Here is a 19016-nt window from a genome sequence, read left to right as displayed (position 1 = left end):
ACAAACAGCTTGGGTTTCTAGAATTCTGATGACCACGAAGTTTATAAAAAAGAAAAGAACTAAAATTTAAGGGAAAAACTAAATTTTGATATATTATTGAAATCATGAATGTATGATTACCCAGCTCATGTTACATATGGGGCAGCTTTTATGGAATTTACCGCTCTTGCTCATCAGAAATCATCATGAGGTACATGGATGGCCATGATGTCTAATTCTATCATGAACCAAAAATGAAATGAGAAACAGTAAGGTTTATGGATTTTTTTTTCTTTTATATAATAATATATCGATTATTTTGAGGGACAGCATCGTAGTTACCTTCCTGAGAGATGGGTAGCTCCGTAATTACACGTGGATAGCTGGAGCCGAACGTTTAGACGGGCAGAGAAGCAAGCGACGGGCAGAAGCCCTCTTTTCTCTGGAAGCAGCGGCGAAACTCGATCCAAAACCAAACCTCCTTCTTCTTCCACTCCTCCATCCGGAGAAGGAGAGACCATATCTTTTCCCTCGAATTCGAAATCCTCCTCTAGTCTTTCTTTGTCGCATCCGATTTCGTTCATATTCGCCTCTCCGTCTCCTTCGAGGTCGGAACTGCCGATTTCTAGGGCTTCTTCCAACACACACCCACACACACACACACACACACACACACACACACACACAGAGAGAGAGAGAGAGAGAGAGAGAGAGAGTAATCGATGGATTGGGGGAACGTGACGACGGAGGATCTGATCGACGCCCTTCGAGAAGTGGACTGGTCTTCCCCTCCGCGCCCGGTCTCCGAATTCTTCTCCAGATTCACCGTCCCCAGATCCTACTCCAAATGGAGCAGTCGATTAAAGTGCAACCTATACTAGTACGGTCGCACCACGATCCTCATTGATTTCTTTTATTTAGGACTGTCTAATCGAAACCCTAATTGGCGTTTTTAAACTTCTTTGATTCTTGATCTACGCTTTCTTAATCGATTAGATAACATGCTTGGAGTTGTTTATTTATCAGTGTCCTTCTTATACAAGAAATTTGTTGAACGAACGACTGCTTATTTCGATGATTAGAACCCTAACAGTACCTGGCGATTCAGTAGCTTTAGCATGTAATTAACCAGGTGAACCAAGAATTTACGTGAAATAGTTCCGAAACCATTCTTAATTTTAGTACATAAACTAATTGCATTAGATCTCTATAGTTTTTAGATATAAAGGCAAATTCTTTTCTTGCTTTTTGAATTCACTTTGTTATCTTTTGAAATATTACATATTGATGTCCTTTATTTATGTGAGTTGCAGTTACCGGACGAATTACTTTGTCATGATCATATTTATTCTTGGTAAGGAAATTATTGACATAATGTTGGATTCATATATACATGTCTGTGTTGTTTCCTGATGTTTTCGTTTTTCCCCTTATACTGTAGGGATGGGATTTCTATTAAGGCCTCTTGCCATTCTGGCTACTATTTTGACAGGCCTGAGTATTGCAATCCTTAATGATAGGTAAGTTTTTCCAATCTTCATTGTTTGGCCACCTTGATTTGTTGATGATATAGCCATGCTATATGTTGATATAAAGCTAGTTATAGCTGGTAATTCACTTCTTTTAGTTATATCTTATCTGGCAAGAACGCTGTGTCTGTATATTGAGTAAAGTAATGCACATTCATCATATGTAGGATTTACAATCCATCACATAGCATGAATTGATGCTACATGTTTGCTTCTATGTACCCATAGGATATGATGCCATACAACTGTGGAGATGCAACTGCAGTTGAATTGCATTCTTTAAATTCTTGGCATTTTGCTTGATTATAGACTTAGAATCTGTTTGGACATTTGGACACCTTATCCAGCCAAAAATCTCCTATAAGACCAGGACTGTATAGTAGGAATCCTAAAATTGAGGAAGAATTATAGGGGATGCAGGTGAGTTGTTTGTAGGATCCCTAATATGAAAACTTTTGGATCAGAAAAATCATTTGAAAGGTTATTCATGGTCCTGTCATCCTCCACCCAAATACCTTCAGCCTCTTCTTCTACCTTCTTGTCTAATCTATTGCCTATGCTTCCCAGCAGACTGTATCTGATGGATGATGCATTGGGCATCTAAATACGGCCTTAAAGTTTTCAGAAAATTATTTGCCTTTTGGGTTCTTGAAGTCAACACAGTGACTTGCATGAAACCCTAAATAATTACTGCTGCTTTGGTAAGAATAATGAAGATCAGAGAGGTGTCACCATTAAGAAAAGGGCTGCCTCATATTATAACTGATGGGCTGTAAAGTTTCCATATCAAATTGAAAAGGCATTGAACTACTGAAAGCTCTTATAATTATGTTATCAGCTTAAGAAGTGGTAGGCCATGCTTTACTATTTTACTGCCTGCATGGAAGGTGTCAGGATCAGAATCCTCACGAGATCTCCTTTTTATTGTCGTTTCAAATATTTCTAAAAGTATTTAATGCTGATGGTTTCTTTATACCTTTGTTACTTATTAACTTGGTTGTATATTTTCCCTCTTAGCTGCCCAATTACAAGGAAGATTGTGAGAGTAGCTTATTGTGGTTTATTATATAGAAGAGAGATCTTTTAGTAGGCATCCATGCTTCTATTTTGGCATTGTTGAGTTGCCAAAGTTGCCATTTATCTAGAGGGGAAAGAAATCATATTTCATTGGAACATGGAGATCTTTGTAGGAAAGTACAACATCTCTTGTATACATGATGCTAGGGAGGAGAGTTATATGTGACATTTTAGAAGGAACCAAGTAAATTGAAAATAGCAAAATAGAGAGATGAGACTGTGTACTTGTTGATATGAGACAAAATGATACTACAAAGGGGTCATGGATAATGGTGACAAAAGTCCAAAGCATCAAATGCTAGTTGTAAACAATAAATGATGGACCTGTTCAGGTTGAGTTGGTATTGCATTGTAGTTTTTTTTTTTGTGAGATAAAAAAGGGGGTAGCCACCAATGATTCAATCAAAATATTAAAAAATGGGACCATAACTGATAAAAACAGGTGCCTCAGTCATCTGCCTCAACCAAGGGGAAAACTCCAGGGGGATAGTTCTGGTCCTGAGACAACTGTTTGCAGGCCTTGCAACCTGGGTTTGCCTAATAGGCAACACCTGGTTGTCCTCTATGACGATATGAGTGGCATGAATTTGACATTGCAAACTCTGGAGCTTTGAAGAAACTGACTACCGGCAAGGTAGGGATGCATGGAATGACCATGACCATCGAACCAGTGAATAACTGTTCTTGAGTCGCCTTCTACCCAAAGATCAACTGCAGCAGGACGCTGGACAGGAATAAAAATGCCTACCCACCATAAGTAGATATTGTATTTATAACTGAACATAATCCTTTAATTTGATTTGGATGCATTAAATATAGAAACATTGGGCATGAAGGTATTTTTTTGGTGGATACTAGTTGGTCACATAAGGTATGGTTCAAAAGGATATAGGAGGGTATATGATTTGGGATAAGAACAATGAGTTTAATGCGAGTTGCCATACTGTGTGTAAGGCATATGATATTTAGCAATATTTGTGTTTACTTTGCATAGAGATGGGCACTTAGTGATTAGTTAAGGAGGAATGTAGTAGAAAATTCAACATATAGTTTGATTGGGTTGGATGCATTATGCAAGACATATTTGGGTGGAACGTATTTTGGTAAATGGTAGGATCATGTAAGGTAAAGTTGAATGGGATGCAAGAGAGTATGTGGAATAAAGGTTCATGATCAAAGTGCAAGATGGTATACTTAATGTGTTCTGGTTGATGATTTAGCAATAACATCCATAAGGGAGCCACCTACTTATCCATTAACTCGGATTAGGGAAAACAAATCAGAAGAACCTGTAATGAAATGGAAATATTGAAGCGATCAATATGGAAATATTATTATTGATATGTAGATACCAAATTGATCATGTGTTGTGAAGGAATTTATGAGAAGGTTTAAGGGGGAAATTTTTCTAGATAGGGCATATCATAATTGTGTTTACAGCAGCACGTCATTAAGCGATAACAAATGCTTAGTTTAGAATAGATTTTAGCATCTAGTGGTATATAATAATAGATCAAGCTTGTCACAAATTGATCAACTGTTGGTGAGAAAAGACTGAAAAACTTGCCAGCATGAAATACTCAGATAAGTCTGCTTCTCACTGCATAGCAATCAACCCTTGTCATGGAAGTACAGAGGTGTTTGTTAAGTATAGGTGTGCACGTGCTTGTGCGTGCGTGCACACACGTGTATATGTGTGTGTGAGAGAGAGAGCGCATGAATAGTATGAAAATGTAGAATGCATGAAGATGAGTAAAGCTGGTAGACATGGCTATTCATTTGGCTTATGGTGTATTACACAATATACCAGACTTGACGAAAGGTGAGGATAACATCAAATTTTCAGATAATGGGAAAGGGAGACTAAAATGTTGCTTATAATCAGGTTTATCTACATGATAATACTGAAAAAAATGAAATAGCTGGCAGACTAACTAACTTGTTATATTAGTAGTTATCAGGGCTCGACTATTGGAAAGTGTGTAGGCAATCTGCAAATTAGTAAATTTGGAGGAGGGAGGAAGTAGAATCAAACTGCTATTATTAGAAAGTCAATTTTGTTGAAAGATGATGAGGCTAACTGAAGGCAAACTGTCCATTTCTTGAAGTTGTTGAACAAGTAGTTTTATAGGGGAACAGATTTTGATGGTTATCCACCCTCATGGTTAATTTGTTTGTTTCATTGGTAAATTTGGATTTAGAAGGAAATGCTATTCGTACGATAGTGGAAGCATGGTACGAAAGAGGGGAAAGTCAAATATAAGCTAAGAAAAATTTTGAAAAGATGTAGAATTTTTAATTTGCTTGGACTAAATCAAAGAACTATATAAATATCAGTTATTAAGGATGAAATTAGATTATTATATTAACATGTATTTATTGCGGTTTTTGAGATGGTTGTAGAAGTCTTCTGTTCTAATTTAGTGGGTTAAGATGATATATGACACTGTAGCATCCATGTGGAAAATTGAAAATATGCTAAAGTTGTGGGACAGTTGTGGATCAGTGGTTATTAAAAAGTGGTAGTAGTCTTCGTGTTCCAAAATTATTGTGAAAAGATTTTTCCTGTACTTATTTCAAATGGAAACATCTCTCATAATCTAGTGAAACTTTGTTTACATCATTATTTAGTATTGTTGATTCGTAAATTATGACAGTTTGCCCATGCTACCCAATGTTTCTGATGCATTTAGTCATTATTTTTGGTCTGAATTCTTATTTAATCTGAATAATCTAATCAAGTATGCCTGCTGATGATTTAACTTTTACAGCTTTGCAGTTACTTTTAATGAGAAGGTAACAAGAACTGTCAGACAGTTTTCTCCACATTTAGCTGTAAAGTTGAGGCCACCTATAACGTGAGTGTGGTTACCTCTTGTTCACGTAGTTTGCAAGGACTAGTTAACTCTGGCAAATTTTACCCCTGATGTGATTGATGCTCAGGCCTGTTCTTCGTGGGCGGCCATCTGCAAAAAGAGCGATTCATATATGTGGATGGCCTCGTTGGGTTTTCGTCTTAGTATTCTCAGCAGGTTAATATAAACTGTCAAAAGCTGATTTTTATCACATTATAGCTCCTGTTCCTCACTGACAAACTACGTCATTATTAATGCTCTCTTATCTGCAGCCAGTTGCATCCTCTGGTTAACCTCTTGTAGGCTCCTTACTGTTCTTTGGGCACTTCTCATTGGACTGCTTGGTATAAACAAAACACAGCTGATTTATTGTTATTATCATAATTTTTTATTCATGAATATGATCCATTCTCATGGCCTTTCAATACTTTCCTGCAGCGACACTACTTCATGCAAGCTTTAGAACACCAAATCTGAAAGCACGTCTGAACACATTTCGTGAGGAGTTCCGAGCAGTGTGGCGCAATTATAGTGAGCTGTAATGGTGGTCCTGCTGAGGTTATATAACAGCTTTGCAAATTTGGTTCCAGGCTTCTTGTCTTCTAAACATACTGTTAACTGTGGATTATCTATTGACACATCCAACATGTATAAACATCAATTAGGCTTTTAAACATTTTGCTTGGCAACATGTCATCATTTCATGATTTTTTAAAAAACTTTGTTTGTGTTTTCATAATCAGCTAGTTGCCAGGTTTTGAAGGCTTGTTTAGATGTATCAGTCTGATATTCTGTATGTGGATGAGATATGCACTTGATGGATTGTTGCGGGGGATAGATTTATTTTATTTAGAGCTGGAATGTCCCACCACTTCAATTAGAGTGGAATATTTAGTGTCTTGGTAAAACTTGGGATTGCAGTATTAATGCCCTGTTGATCCACCAATTTCTCCCTACCTCTTTCTTTTTTCATTTAGATAATTCAGAAACCTTCAGTTATTTTTGCCATTGATATAAGAGATATCATACTTACGTGGTAGGCACGCATTCAGCCAGTTCTTTCCTTGAGCCAGTCTCTGTCAACTGATATTACTGACATGCTGATTCATTGAATTTGGGATCTTGCAAATATTTGAAATCTAATAGCCCCAATAATTGTATACATATAAAGTTATATCTCTGGAATTCTGCATTATAAAATTGCTCTAGAATGCTGGCAACTACTTGTATGTTTATATGATGTATGCGTTTTCAAGTTAGTGCACAGGTAAGAAGCATCTTTGGCAAGAACTGATTATATCCTATGGAGATATTTGAGTTTTGTATGAATAGGAAGATAAGGGAACATATATGATGGTTGATTAACAGAAGATGGACAAAGTCTTATAGAAGGACTCGTACATCCTTGATGAAGTATTTTAGGAACACTAGGTGTAGTATTTTAGGGAGGCTTCAGCATTGTTGGCACACTAGGTATAGTATTCTGGAGATTATGTTAGTTGAGTATCTCTTTCTTGTTCTGTCATGATACACACATGGTGCAGCATTTCAGTCTGTGATATTGCAGTTGCTGTTGATATAAAGTCATAGGATTTGGCCATGCAATGGCATTGTAGAATAACATATCAAAGTTCCTGTTCCAATATTCTTCCGAGATTGCAAGTGAGGTGCTTCTCACAGTAAGCTACATGAAGAAGATAGCCTTAATAAAATCAGATTAAGAATAAATGACAAGGGTTGGTTAAATAAGAAAGTTTAGCAGCTTGTCTGGGGATTACCAATCTGAACTGTGTAAAAGTTAGGAGCTCTTATATAGATGTTATTATGTAGTTCATCTCATTGGATCTTTTTACCTAGTCTTTGTTTGAGTTAGTTTATGCTTGTCTTCTTCTTCTGCACTCGTATATACCCTACTTGCATTTTGTATTGTTTATTAATAAAATATCAAAAGAAGAAGAAGCATAGAAGGTGACATATTACATACCACTTAAGCTCGCTCTGCATGCACCGTAAGGCAGTTAATCTGAGAGATTTGAGAAGCTTAAGTCTCCTACCAACGAATAAGACAATATTTTATGTAAATATTGGTCCTATTCAGTATGGTGATATCTCATCACTCTTTTAGGGCTTAACTAAGTAGAGATGGAAGTTGTGTGACTTGTCATTTCTGAAAATGAATAATCGCATATAATCTGCATTGCTTGATATGCCTACTAACGCTATGCTTCTTGGCAGGACTTGGGCGCTATCACAACGTCAAAATTCATTAATTTCTGTGGACGGTTGATCTGCCTTTATTATAAAGGTGCAGACCTGTTGTGGAGCGTACTATAGACCATTAACGGTTCTAATTTCTGCAGAACCTTTTCTGTCCCATTTATGAAGAAACTATGAATCATAAGCGGTAAGCTGTAGTCTCTCAGTAGCGGTCACCTGTTACTTGATTCTGTAATATTTACTACTAGAAGGTTCTATTATGCTGCTGAAATGATTCAAATCCATCAGATGGTTAGAGATATGTCATGCAAGGTGTTTGCTTAGAATCTGTATTGTGTGGTATGTTTTCTTGTTTTAATTCTGTGTAATCTGGCTAGGATGGATGGATTGTTGGCATTACATCTTGAAGAACATTTGACCGAGCAGCAAATCCCCCTTTGTTCTCTGAATCTTGACAATGGAATCTGGACTGTTTCAGCTGATTGCTCTTTAAAACCATGTAATGACCGTAATTATGCATTGTAATTATTGTCTGTAGTCAAATTCTGTTTCTCACTAAACCCTTTGGAAAGGTGCAGTTGACGAGATTTTGGGTAAAAAGAAAACATTATGCGCGGGCAGATTTCCATGTTTGTTTATATAGGTTGGTTGAGTTAAGACAACTTGGAGCCTTTATTAACAGCTAGCCTGCAAACCAGGTAGCGATATGGGCATGCGGCAGGCAATGTCTGGTACCACTAACTGTAACGTGGTGGTAAAAAGGAGGGATCAGCTATGTGCTTGATTTTATTTTGTTTTATTTTCTTTAGTCTGAAGCTGTACGTTTCCTTCTTCCAGCCTGAAACTAATATCAAACCTCAAAATAATAAGTAAAGATAAAGCTGAATGTTAGTGGAGGCATCTCCCTGGATTTAAATTTTATAGTCGAGAGAGGGAGCCAGGTCGCCGTCCGCTGAACAAGGTCCCAGAATCACATTGTAAACCCTTTTTTGGATCAAGGTCCCAGAATCACATTCGAGCAAAAGAAAGACCCACAGCATCTGCTAAGGCTGCAGCACGCCGCAAGTAGAAGCTTGGCTATTCTAAAATTAGGCACAAGTTTGGCTCACAAATCTCTCATCTAGCATTATCGACAAAGATGAGGCTTCGGACCTAAGTGCTTTAAACCATCCAATAGCAGTGGCTGAATCACCCTCTTCTCTACGCCGATCGAGCACCTGAAATAGACTCCAACCTTGAGGTCCTTATTGGCTCCTCGTAACTTGATCAGAGCAATATTTCGTGATAGGACAGACGCTGATCTAATGGTCTTTCCTGGATGCTGGTTAACATTTTGAAAGACTTGCAAATTCCTACGGCTCCTCAAGGCACCACACACGCCAAGATGGTTTGCTGCTCGTCTCCTTTGGATTCATCCTCTTACTTTAAAGTAGGGATGAAAGTAGATCAAATAATATCTATTTCGATTCATTTTTGTATCCCAATTTATTTGGATATAGATAGAACTTCAAGCATTCGACTAATATCCATATCTATTAAAAAAACATAGATATGGATATGGATGTGCAAAACGGCATGCTATGTGGATCGGCCGTGCCATTCCAAAATCTAGAACAAACATCAAACAAATAATAGAAAAGAGATATTGAAAAAAAAATAATTAGGAGAGAAAAAATACTTTATTAAAAAGAATGAGCCACACGAAAAAGCTCTCTCTTACTTCTCACTAATCTCACGTCACTCTTCTTTTCTCAAGCCACATCAAAGAAGAAGGTAGAAGGTCCCTTTAAATAGAGTGGGATGTTTGATTTCTACTCAAATCCAACACCCACTAAAAGATAAGACTTTATCACTACTAAAGAATAAGGATAAAACTTATCACTGCTAAATAATAAATATTCTAATAGAATAAAACTGGGAATAGAATCCTAAAGTCATTAAAACTAATGACCAACTAAACAAGAATCCTAATAGGATTAAGACTTAGCAATGAATCTCAATACTCCTCATTGCGAAGTCAATGCTGACAACGTTGAATTTGTCGATGTTGTGAAATGCTACAACAGCCATTGCCAATATTGCCGCATTAACAACAATCTGTAATAACTTATCAAACCAATAATTGAATAGTAGAACTCATTCATTGGCTCAAACAATAACTCCTTGGCTAGGTTGTCCTTTTCGATGCATACATCGAAATCGATGATGTCCTCTAACACTTCTCTTCAACATTGACTCTACGGTCACGATGTCGAGATTTCGGGCATCCAGTTTATCCAAACAAGTATCAGGTTGCCAGTTGCAACCAGTGTAAGTATCAACCATCACCTCCACTTGAGCAGCTTCAAGTATCTGCATATAATTCGCTCTTACATATGAAATCAAATTCTTATGCATAGAGTCTTATAATAGGTCAAACTTTGGAGTAGCTTCACAATCAATTGGTATACTAAAAACCTTGTCAAGTACCAAGGTATAACATATATCATCTCCACCAAGCATAACTACTTCAAAATTAATCAGCTTTTTAATCTCATGGCTGACTAAATCTCCATAAGAAATATCCATATCTTGGACAGCTTTGACACAGAATTCTTTTGCATTATTTGATTCCCTATTGCCCAAGGTGACAAGCCAAGAGGGGGGGTGAATTGGTTTCTTTAATTTTAACTATCTTACTTGTGTTAAATGATGAGTTAGTGAACTTAAACAAATCACAATACAAACAACAAGAAGTATAGTGGTTCGGTGCTCTCCTTAGCACCTACGTCCACTCCCCAAGCGACCCCTTGGGAATTCACTATAATCCCGCGGATTACAGTTGGATTGTTTTCCGGGCTCACAATCCAAAAACCTTTACACTTTGGTTTTTCGGGTTCACCAAAAACCTATGTTGGTTTTACGGGCTCACCAACGAACCTTTACACTTTGGTTTTCCGGGTCACCAAAAACCTATGTTGGTTTTACGGGCTCACCAACGAACCTTTACACTTTGGTTTTTCGGGTTCACCAAAAACCTATGTTGGTTTTACGGGCTCACCAACGAACCTTTACACTTTGGTTTTCCGGGTTCACCAAAAACCTATGTTGGTTTTACGGGCTCACCAACGAACCTTTCCAATTGGTTTTCCGGGTTCACCAATCAACCTATTCCGTTGGTTTTGCGGGCTAACCAACCAACCTTTACAAGTAGTTTAATAAACAAAGGAAGAAGATTTAAACTCCTAGATGAGCAAATATAACAATATAATCTACAAAGAAGAGTTTAGAGAATATTTATCGCTTGATGTGACTTCTCTCTTCTTTGTCAAGGATGCTTCACTCTTCAAGGGTGGATGGAGCTCTTGATGACTCTTTGAATCTGCTCAACCACTTTCTTTTGATTCTTAAATGAAGCACTTGGATGAAGCTTGCCTTGCTAGGGTTCTCTCTTGAATGCACTTGATGTATTTTCAAAGCTTGCTTCCTCTAATGAATACTCCCTTTTAAATACTTCTCCAACCTCCAAATAGTCCTTCCTGACCGTTGGATTGAAGAAACTAGCCGTTTATAGCCGTTGGGAGTCCAAAAAGCACTTCTGCACAACTAGCCGTTATGCTTCTGCCCGTGCTTGGGTCGACCCAAACTTTTCTTGGGTCGACCCAAACCTTGGGTCAGCCCAAACTTTTCTTGGGTCGACCCAAACCTTGGGTCAGCTCAAACTTTTTCTTGGGTCGACCCAACCTTCAGAAACACAGAAACTTGGAATTCAGCTTTCCTTCACTTGGGTCGACCCAACCTTTCTTTGGGTCGACTCAAAGTTCACTTGGGTCGACTCAACTTCTTCTTGGGTCGACCCTAACAGGGTTTCCAGAGAACCTTTTCTGTCTTCTTTTCTGTCTTGCCTTTGGGTCGACCCTCTCAGGGTTTGGGTCGACTCAAGCTTGGGTCGACTCAACTACTTCTTGGGTCGACCCTCTCAGTAAATCCAGAGAACCATTTTTCTGTCTTGTTTTGAGGATCTTGATCCTTGGGTCGACTCATGCTTTCCTTGGGTCGACCCAACTCACTGTTCATCTTTGCCATTTTTGCTGAAGTGTGCCAAATGTTTTCTTGATGTGTCGGGGTCGACCCAATCATCCTTTGGGTCGACTCAATCCACACTTTGCTGCATCTCAAGGTTAGATTCATTCAAATGAACAATGAAATGTATCTATATCAATTTAAACAAATATACTGAGAGTAACAGACTTAAGAATGTAGTATCGATTTAACTTATAACATACTCTAGATAATTGCTTGTTAATCATCAAAATAACACTATCATCCTCATTCCCCAAGATAGATTTCTACAGACGGATGAACTAAGGCATCCTTTGACTCTTCTTGAGCAACTTCAATCATGATCTCTTCTGAACTTGATACATCATCCATGTGATTAAGCACCTCCTATTTCAGATTTTTTTCTGAATTTAATTGATCCTCAGGCTAAGCAACCTTACTATACTCTAAAAATCTTTCAAACTTGAACCGGTCTTTAATTGATCAAGCTCCCCCTGATTCAAATCTTCATATTTAAACCAATTCTGATCTTCTTCAAAATTTTTATGGAAGCCTGGAACTAAGATCCACTCTTCAGGCAACTTTTTTTTAAAATGTCTCACCTTACTTGAATTTGAGTGGATAGCCACGAGAACATTCCATACTTTTTTTGGCTCTTGTATATTCTAGATATGGAGATAATTTATTCTATCACTTTTAATCCACATCAGTTTTCTTGATTTCAGATTCTCCTTCCTTCTTACAACATCATCATTGAGAGTATATGTTGGCATCGACTTTGACTCATCCAGAATATCCTATAAATCTTGTCTTTTCATATAAGACTTGACAATAGGCTTCCAAATTGGATAACAAATGTTGTTTAACTTATGAAGAGAAGTAGTAATAATAAAAGTAGTCACATTGATGTTGGGAAGTTCAGGCATGTTGAACCTATTGAGAGAGAAGATAGTAGCATCAACCATGATAACTCATCTCTGGAATTACTAAAACAAGAGTCCACAAGCTTGCACTATAGCACAGCGAATTATTGAAAGCTCTTCAACCATACCGAGCTATGAACATATAAACTACCAGCAATTAAGTTGCCGCTCCAAAATTTATGCTCCAAAAAAATCTGATCGAAGCCGCAAATCACTTAACCACTCTCCAATCTCTCTCTGATACCATATAGAACGGCACGCTATGCGAAGTAGATCGATCGTGTCGGCTCAAGATCTAGAACAAACACTAAACAAATAATAGAAAAGAGGTGCTAGAAGAAAAATAACTAGGAAAGAAAAAATATTTTATTAAAAAGAATGAGCCATATGAAAAAGCTCTCTCTCACTCCTTACTAGGAAGAACAACTCTTACTCTCTCCTTTTCTCTCTTTTCTCACGCTACTCTCCTTTTTCTTAAGCCACTCTCGTATTCTCAAGCCACACCAAAGGTCCTCTTAAATAGAGTGGGATGTTTGATTCCTACTCAGATTCAACACCCACTAGAAGATAAAATTTATCACTACTAAACGATGAAGATAAGACTTATCATTGCTAAAGGATAAGTATTCTAGTAGCATAAAACTATGAATAGAATTCTAAAGTTATTAAGACTAATAACCAACTAAACAGGAATCCTAATAGGATTAGGACTTAGCAATGAATCTCAACAAGATGAACAACTACCTGATCCGTATCTGAATATTTGATTCTATTTATAATCCTATTTAATTTTTATATAGCATTCATAATTTTTTAAAGAAAATAAATAACCATATTAACATTCTATTAATTTAATTTATCATCTACTTAGCAATATCTTTGATTCTATAGTTATAAAATGTAATTATCCAAATTATATCTATATTTATATCTATGCTTCCGATATTCGATTTGTATCGGTATCTATTTTAAATAAATATGGATATAAATTTTTGCATCTAACTAACATCTATATCTAAATTCATCAAATAAAATTAATATGAATATAAATATACTAATATTCTATTTGATTTGAGCCCTACTTTGCATAAATGAAAAAATCCTAGTGAAGGAATGTTATGCTTAAGATCCATGTAAGAGGCCTGTTGCCAAATCCAAAATCCTAGCCACGACCGGACATTAGGAGTGTTGCACATGTCAAAGGCCTCCTATTGAGATTGCGATAGGTTGGGAGCCGATCCCTTGCTAAGCTCCATAACAATTGGTGCGTCTTCACTTTCCACGACAATCGAGGATGAGATTCACTGGATGTCACTTTTTCTCGTAACCGGGAAGGAATACCAAAACACAATTAATCACTCGGACCTGCCACCGGCAACTTCGGAATGGAAGAAGACGTCAAAAATTCCTTGAGAAAATCCACCATCCATTCACCCTGATCAGTGGAATGCTGATCTGTCAAAGCTTGAAATTGGTGGATTGGAGACGACTTGAAACTGGGGGGTACAAGATGGGCACCACCGAGATAACGAAAGAATAGAGGCCTCGTTCGAAGACAACTCTCGGTAATTGCCTTCTAAATCGAAGAGGCTCCCCGAGATGGGTTGCGCTCGCCACCCCAATCGCTCTTGATTTATACTTAATGGCGCGCCACCACAGTCTATAAGTTTGATGGTTCAAAAACAACGTTCCCTGCCGCTCTAGCTGGGAAAGATGAATGCCTTGATTGCATGTCAGCTAGACCAAACCATCTCTAATTTTATTTCAACAGGAGAAGGTTGATTTATGGTGCAGTGCACAAGGGAAAATTATACCCTATATCATGTGTACGTACCATATGACCCTGCATCATGCCAATTACCTTGTCTCCTTCATGGGAGATCCATTTATCGCGGCGGCTGGCTTGGTGCACGGCCACCACGTCGGTGCATGCGTGTAGGTGTAGGGTGTAATTTCTTACCCTGCAGGGAGCCATGGGGCACGCGGTAGCACTAGAGTCGTCATCTACCTCGCGCTGCCAGCAATGAGCATAAAAAATGTCGGCATTGAGGTTGAGGTACGGGGAAAATGATACAGGAACCGAGAAAAAATTAAGGATTGAAAACCAGATCAATCTATCGCATGCATTTACGCACTGAACGTCGCCACCATTGGTTGGCCGACTGGTGGATCCACCGAACGTCATATTTCATCATCCCACAGCTCTTCGAGGCTTTTGTAAGGACCCGTTTCATGTACGGCGAAGTCGCCCCGGAGTAGCCTTGCCTGCAGAACCACTCCCACCGAGATGGGATGCTAAACATTATTACTCTCAAGTAAAAGAGACGAAATGCTGACGTACGTAGCGGTGCACCGTTGCTGCACTAAATATTAATTGGCATTTGACCTCGATCGACATCACTAAGGTCCTGTTTGGAGGAGCTGTTGGCAATAGAGCTGTTAGAAGTAGAGCTGTTGGAAGTAGAGCTGTCTGAAGTAGAGCTGTTATAAAAAGCTGTTTGCTGTTTGGTAACTACATTCGTAAAGTGCTGTGGTACTTTGTTTTGTGTTTGGTAAATAAACTGAGAAAGTACTTTTGTATGACAAAATTACCATAAAGGACATTGCATAGTATTATACAACAGAACATAATAAAACATAATATAAATTAATACATAAATATACGATATAGTATAATATTATTGTAATATAAAATAATATTATGTTAATATAGCATAATAGTAATATAATTATTAGAGTAAATTAATATTTTGTAATATAACATAATATTAAATTATTTAACATAACATATTAATATATTATGATATAATGTAATATATATTATATTTATAGTATAATACAATAATAAAAGTATAAAATATTATAATTGTTAGTATAAATTAATTTCTCATAATATAACATAATATTAAATTATTTAAAATAACTTATTAATGTATTATAATGTAATGTAATATAATACAATATTTATAGTATAATGCAATAATAAAGGTATAAAATATTATAATTATTATTATAAATTAATTTTCCATAATATAACATAATATTAAATTATTTAAAATAACATATTAATGTATTATAATGTAATGTAATATAATATAATATTTATAGTATAATACAATAATAAAGTTATAAAATATTATAATTATTAGTATAAATTAATTTTTCATAATATAACATAATATTAAATTATTTAACATAACGTATTAATGTATTATGATATAATATAATATGATATTATATTTATAGTATAATACAAAAATAAAGGTATAAAATATTATAATTATTAGTATAAATTAATTTTTTATAATATAACATAATATTAAATTATTTAACATAGCATATTAATGTATTATGATATAATATAATATGATATTATATTTATAGTATAACATAAAAATAAAGGTATAAAATATTATAATTATTAGTATAAAATAATTTTTCATAATAATTTTTCATAAAATAATTTTCCGCGGTCCATGGGCTCTTCTTCATGGTCCACGCTCGAGGAGGACCTCAGCGTGGGCCGCGAGGTTGATGATAAAAAAAAACAATAGATTGATTTTGGAAGGTATGGAAAAGGATTAAATTTTTTTTCTTCTAAAATGTGGTTCAAGAGATGCATACAAAAATTGAAAAGAAAAATACCTTTTCTTATGGAAGGGAGTTTGACGGCTAGGGTTCTTGGCTCCAGCAGATTTTTAGGTTTATAAAGGGACAAACTATGTAATTATGTTATTTTAATATGGGCATTTTTGTCAAAAATACAGCTTTCCGAAAAAGCTGAAACAGCTTCCTCCCAAAAGCTCCAAATTGGAGCTTCCTCCCAAAAGCTGTTTTCAGCTTCCCGCAAAAGCTGAAACAGCTTTTTGAAAAATTTACCAAACACAGTTTTTCATCTAAAAGTACTTTTGCAGGGCCAGAAAGTGCTTTTTGGCCCTCCAAAAGCTCCCCGAAACAGGGCCTAAATATTGGCGTCGGCGGATGTGTTAGATGTTTGCGGTGGGCATGTTAATTTTGATAGCGCGGATGTAAGACAGCGAAATATTAATTACCTGCGGGATTTTGGAAAACCTGGAGAAGAGATCTGGAGGAATGCTCCAGCTGAAAAGATCGAGGTTCTCCTTAATACGGGACTCGGTCGTGCTCTTTGGTAGAACGCTGTGGCCGCTCTGAATACCCCAGCGGAGAGCGACTTGAGCGGGGGACCTGCCAAGTTTCTGGGCGATCTCAACGAGGGTGGGATCCTCGAGGGCCTCTCCTTTGATCCACGACCCTGGAGATCCCAGCGGAGAGAAAGCCTGGTATATAAAATTCGGGGATACATGCAAGAAGTCAGAGAAATAGCTAGCCAGACTCTCGAATCTCGATCGATCGGGATTTGAGAGATGTCGTACCGAGAGATGGACGCCTGTGGAGTGGCAGAGGTTATGGAGGCTGGGCTGCTGCCAGGCAGGATGACACTCGACTTGGTTGACGGCTGGCGGCACCTTGGCATGCGTTAAAAGGTCCTCCAGTTTTCTGGTGGAGAAGTTGCTCACGCCGATTGCTCGCGCCTGCCCCGACGCATACAGCCCTTCCATGGCGCTCCATGTCTCCGACAGGGATAGAGGGAGCATGACCTCTGCTTCGAAACCACGCGACCCAGGCTTTGTCCGGATCGGCCAGTGGATCTGAAAGCATTCCCATCGTTAATTAAGACCTTACCTTGCAAACTTTATACCATACCTCATTCATGCAAGAATTTTACCAGGTAGAGATCGATGTAGTCCAGCTGCAGATCGGCTAGACTTCTACTTAGTGCCTTGGAGACATCATCAGGTGAATGGTCGCTGCACCTGTTCCATCGGAAGAATCAGAAATTTACCATATATCGTTGCCATGCATGGATAAAATTTTTCCGACATGTATGGAAAAGTCAATTGTCAGATCTAATCCTAGAGGTCGATAGGGTTACCATAGTTTGGAAGTGATCCAGAGGTCGCAGCGCTTCACCACTCCAGCGGAGAATAGTTGCTTCAAGGCAGCTCCAACCTGCATTGAGCTCAGCATTGTCATAGAACGGTATGAACTGCATAACCTCATTCAGATAAAGAAACCCAGAATTTATCGGCATTCTGAAATCTCAATACCTCACAATAAATTGCGTCGTGATAACAAAAACTTGAAAAGAAAAAAAAAAGTGGAATGCACGGAGGTCTACTAATAAATGGAGATTAAAAGGGCAGATATTAAAGCATTTCCCAGTATAAATTCGAGAAGATCCTACTTCTATAATCAAAGAGCATAGAAAAAAGTAATGGATCTTTTCGCTAACCTCCTTTTCATTTTCATACACTCTGGAACAGTCAATATGCCTATATCCAGCCTGCAGAATAGATATCTGTCAGCCTTGAATCCATAGATATGAATGTTCTGGTCATGCATGCATGTTGCACAAGTAGCTTTAACATATAAGCAGCATATAATGGGAATGAATCCATGGTTGACATCTCATTCAGCCGGTATAGTTTACCACCTGGACTAGTTCATTCAGAGCAGAGATTAGATGAGTCATGCATCTCATCATTTACTTATAGCAAAAGGAAACTCTAATAACAATAATCAAATGAATTTTTTGAACAAATTAATACATTTAGCTCTCTCACTAGGCTGGATTAAGAGTTGTCTCTATCAATATATTTCCATAGGCAACTTAACCATATCTCCTTTTTCCTTTACCTAACGACTCAGACATCATATAGTATGCTAGCTACCTAGAGAGCTCAAGGAATTAGAGCTAACTCAAAACATTCTTGAATCAACAGAAAGGGTTCAAAAATAATATTAATGCGAGGAGGTATGTATATATGACACTAAAACAAGAAGCGTACCGAAAAATAGAGATTGAAACAAGCTTAAAGAAACTTTGAGATTGTAAGTGAGAATTTATACATACCTTCACGGCGGCAATAACGGCATCGCCCACCAACCGAGCCGGAGCTTTCCACGTCCCTAACCCAACGGCCGGTATTTTGGCACCCGTGTTGAGCTCAAAGTAGCGCGGCCCAAATTCAGGCTTCCCTTCACTTTCCATTTCCTTCTGCTGAAGATCACTGGAAGGGAAAAGAAAGAAATCCCGATTCTTATCAAATATAGTTTTCTTCAAAGAAGAAAAAAAAAAGGGGGAATAATTTTATAAATTGTAGGCCTAAAAGTTGGATAGAGAAAGCGTTTGGAGAAGGGATTTTGGCAAGACTCTCATTGCATCAATCGGAAAGGAGGAAAATGCCCAGGATTTTTTTGACAACACGAAAATTGTGTGAAGGGGAAAAGAAAAAAAGAAAGTATGAACGAACACCCTTTTTGTTTCTCTCCGTTAATGAAGGCTTTGTTTTATGGTTTCCTTTTCCCCCGGC

The 19016-nt window shown here is 37.4% G+C and overlaps 2 protein-coding genes across 3 annotated transcripts; one reads left to right on the top strand and one right to left on the bottom strand.

Moving 5' to 3' along the window:
• The first annotated feature begins 398 nt into the window (after nucleotides 1-398).
• LOC103716766 (PRA1 family protein A1-like) lies at nucleotides 399-8277 on the top strand. Of its 2 annotated transcripts, XR_605592.2 has the most exons (9): nucleotides 399-859; nucleotides 1293-1333; nucleotides 1421-1499; nucleotides 5357-5443; nucleotides 5529-5617; nucleotides 5713-5784; nucleotides 5879-5998; nucleotides 7676-7844; nucleotides 8035-8277. XR_605592.2 is itself a non-coding variant. In XM_008804918.4 (8 exons), exons 1-7 carry the CDS (start codon nucleotides 702-704, stop codon nucleotides 5980-5982), a joined length of 630 nt encoding a protein of 209 aa, XP_008803140.2. In that variant the 5' UTR covers nucleotides 399-701; the 3' UTR covers nucleotides 5983-5998; nucleotides 7676-8262. The 2 variants fall into 2 exon arrangements, 1 of the variants encoding a protein (XP_008803140.2); XM_008804918.4 differs by having other exon boundaries at nucleotides 7676-8262.
• Nucleotides 8278-14752: 6475 nt separating this feature from the next.
• LOC103716780 (NADPH-dependent aldo-keto reductase, chloroplastic-like) lies at nucleotides 14753-18694 on the bottom strand. Its single transcript, XM_008804937.3, has 7 exons — nucleotides 18557-18694; nucleotides 17936-17986; nucleotides 17576-17652; nucleotides 17369-17456; nucleotides 17016-17291; nucleotides 16674-16919; nucleotides 14753-14886 (listed from the first exon to the last, which is right to left on the bottom strand). The coding sequence occupies exons 1-7, from the start codon at nucleotides 18692-18694 to the stop codon at nucleotides 14803-14805; spliced, it is 960 nt and encodes a 319-aa protein (XP_008803159.2). The 3' UTR covers nucleotides 14753-14802.
• Nucleotides 18695-19016: the final 322 nt, after the last annotated feature.

The sequence above is a fragment of the Phoenix dactylifera genome, chromosome 13, assembly GCF_009389715.1.
Source record: "Phoenix dactylifera cultivar Barhee BC4 chromosome 13, palm_55x_up_171113_PBpolish2nd_filt_p, whole genome shotgun sequence".
NCBI lineage: Eukaryota > Viridiplantae > Streptophyta > Magnoliopsida > Arecales > Arecaceae > Phoenix > Phoenix dactylifera.
Note: the sequence above shows the minus strand (reverse complement) of the source record. Positions and strands in the feature narration are given on the sequence as shown.

Bases quoted from the DNA above. Each gene is read 5' to 3' on its own strand.
- LOC103716780 (XM_008804937.3), bottom strand. From the start codon at position 18,694: ATGGAAAGTGAAGGGAAGCCTGAATTTGGGCCGCGCTACTTTGAGCTC. The intron at 17,457-17,575 runs GTAACCCTATCG...CCGATGGAACAG, and splicing joins TGGATCACTTCCAAACTATG to GTGCAGCGACCATTCACCTG. The intron at 17,292-17,368 runs GTAAAATTCTTG...GAATGCTTTCAG, and splicing joins ACTACATCGATCTCTACCTG to ATCCACTGGCCGATCCGGAC.
- LOC103716766 (XM_008804918.4), top strand. From the start codon at position 702: ATGGATTGGGGGAACGTGACGACGGAGGATCTGATCGACGCCCTTCGA. The intron at 860-1,292 runs GTACGGTCGCAC...TGTGAGTTGCAG, and splicing joins TTAAAGTGCAACCTATACTA to TTACCGGACGAATTACTTTG. The intron at 5,618-5,712 runs GTTAATATAAAC...TCTTATCTGCAG, and splicing joins CGTCTTAGTATTCTCAGCAG to CCAGTTGCATCCTCTGGTTA.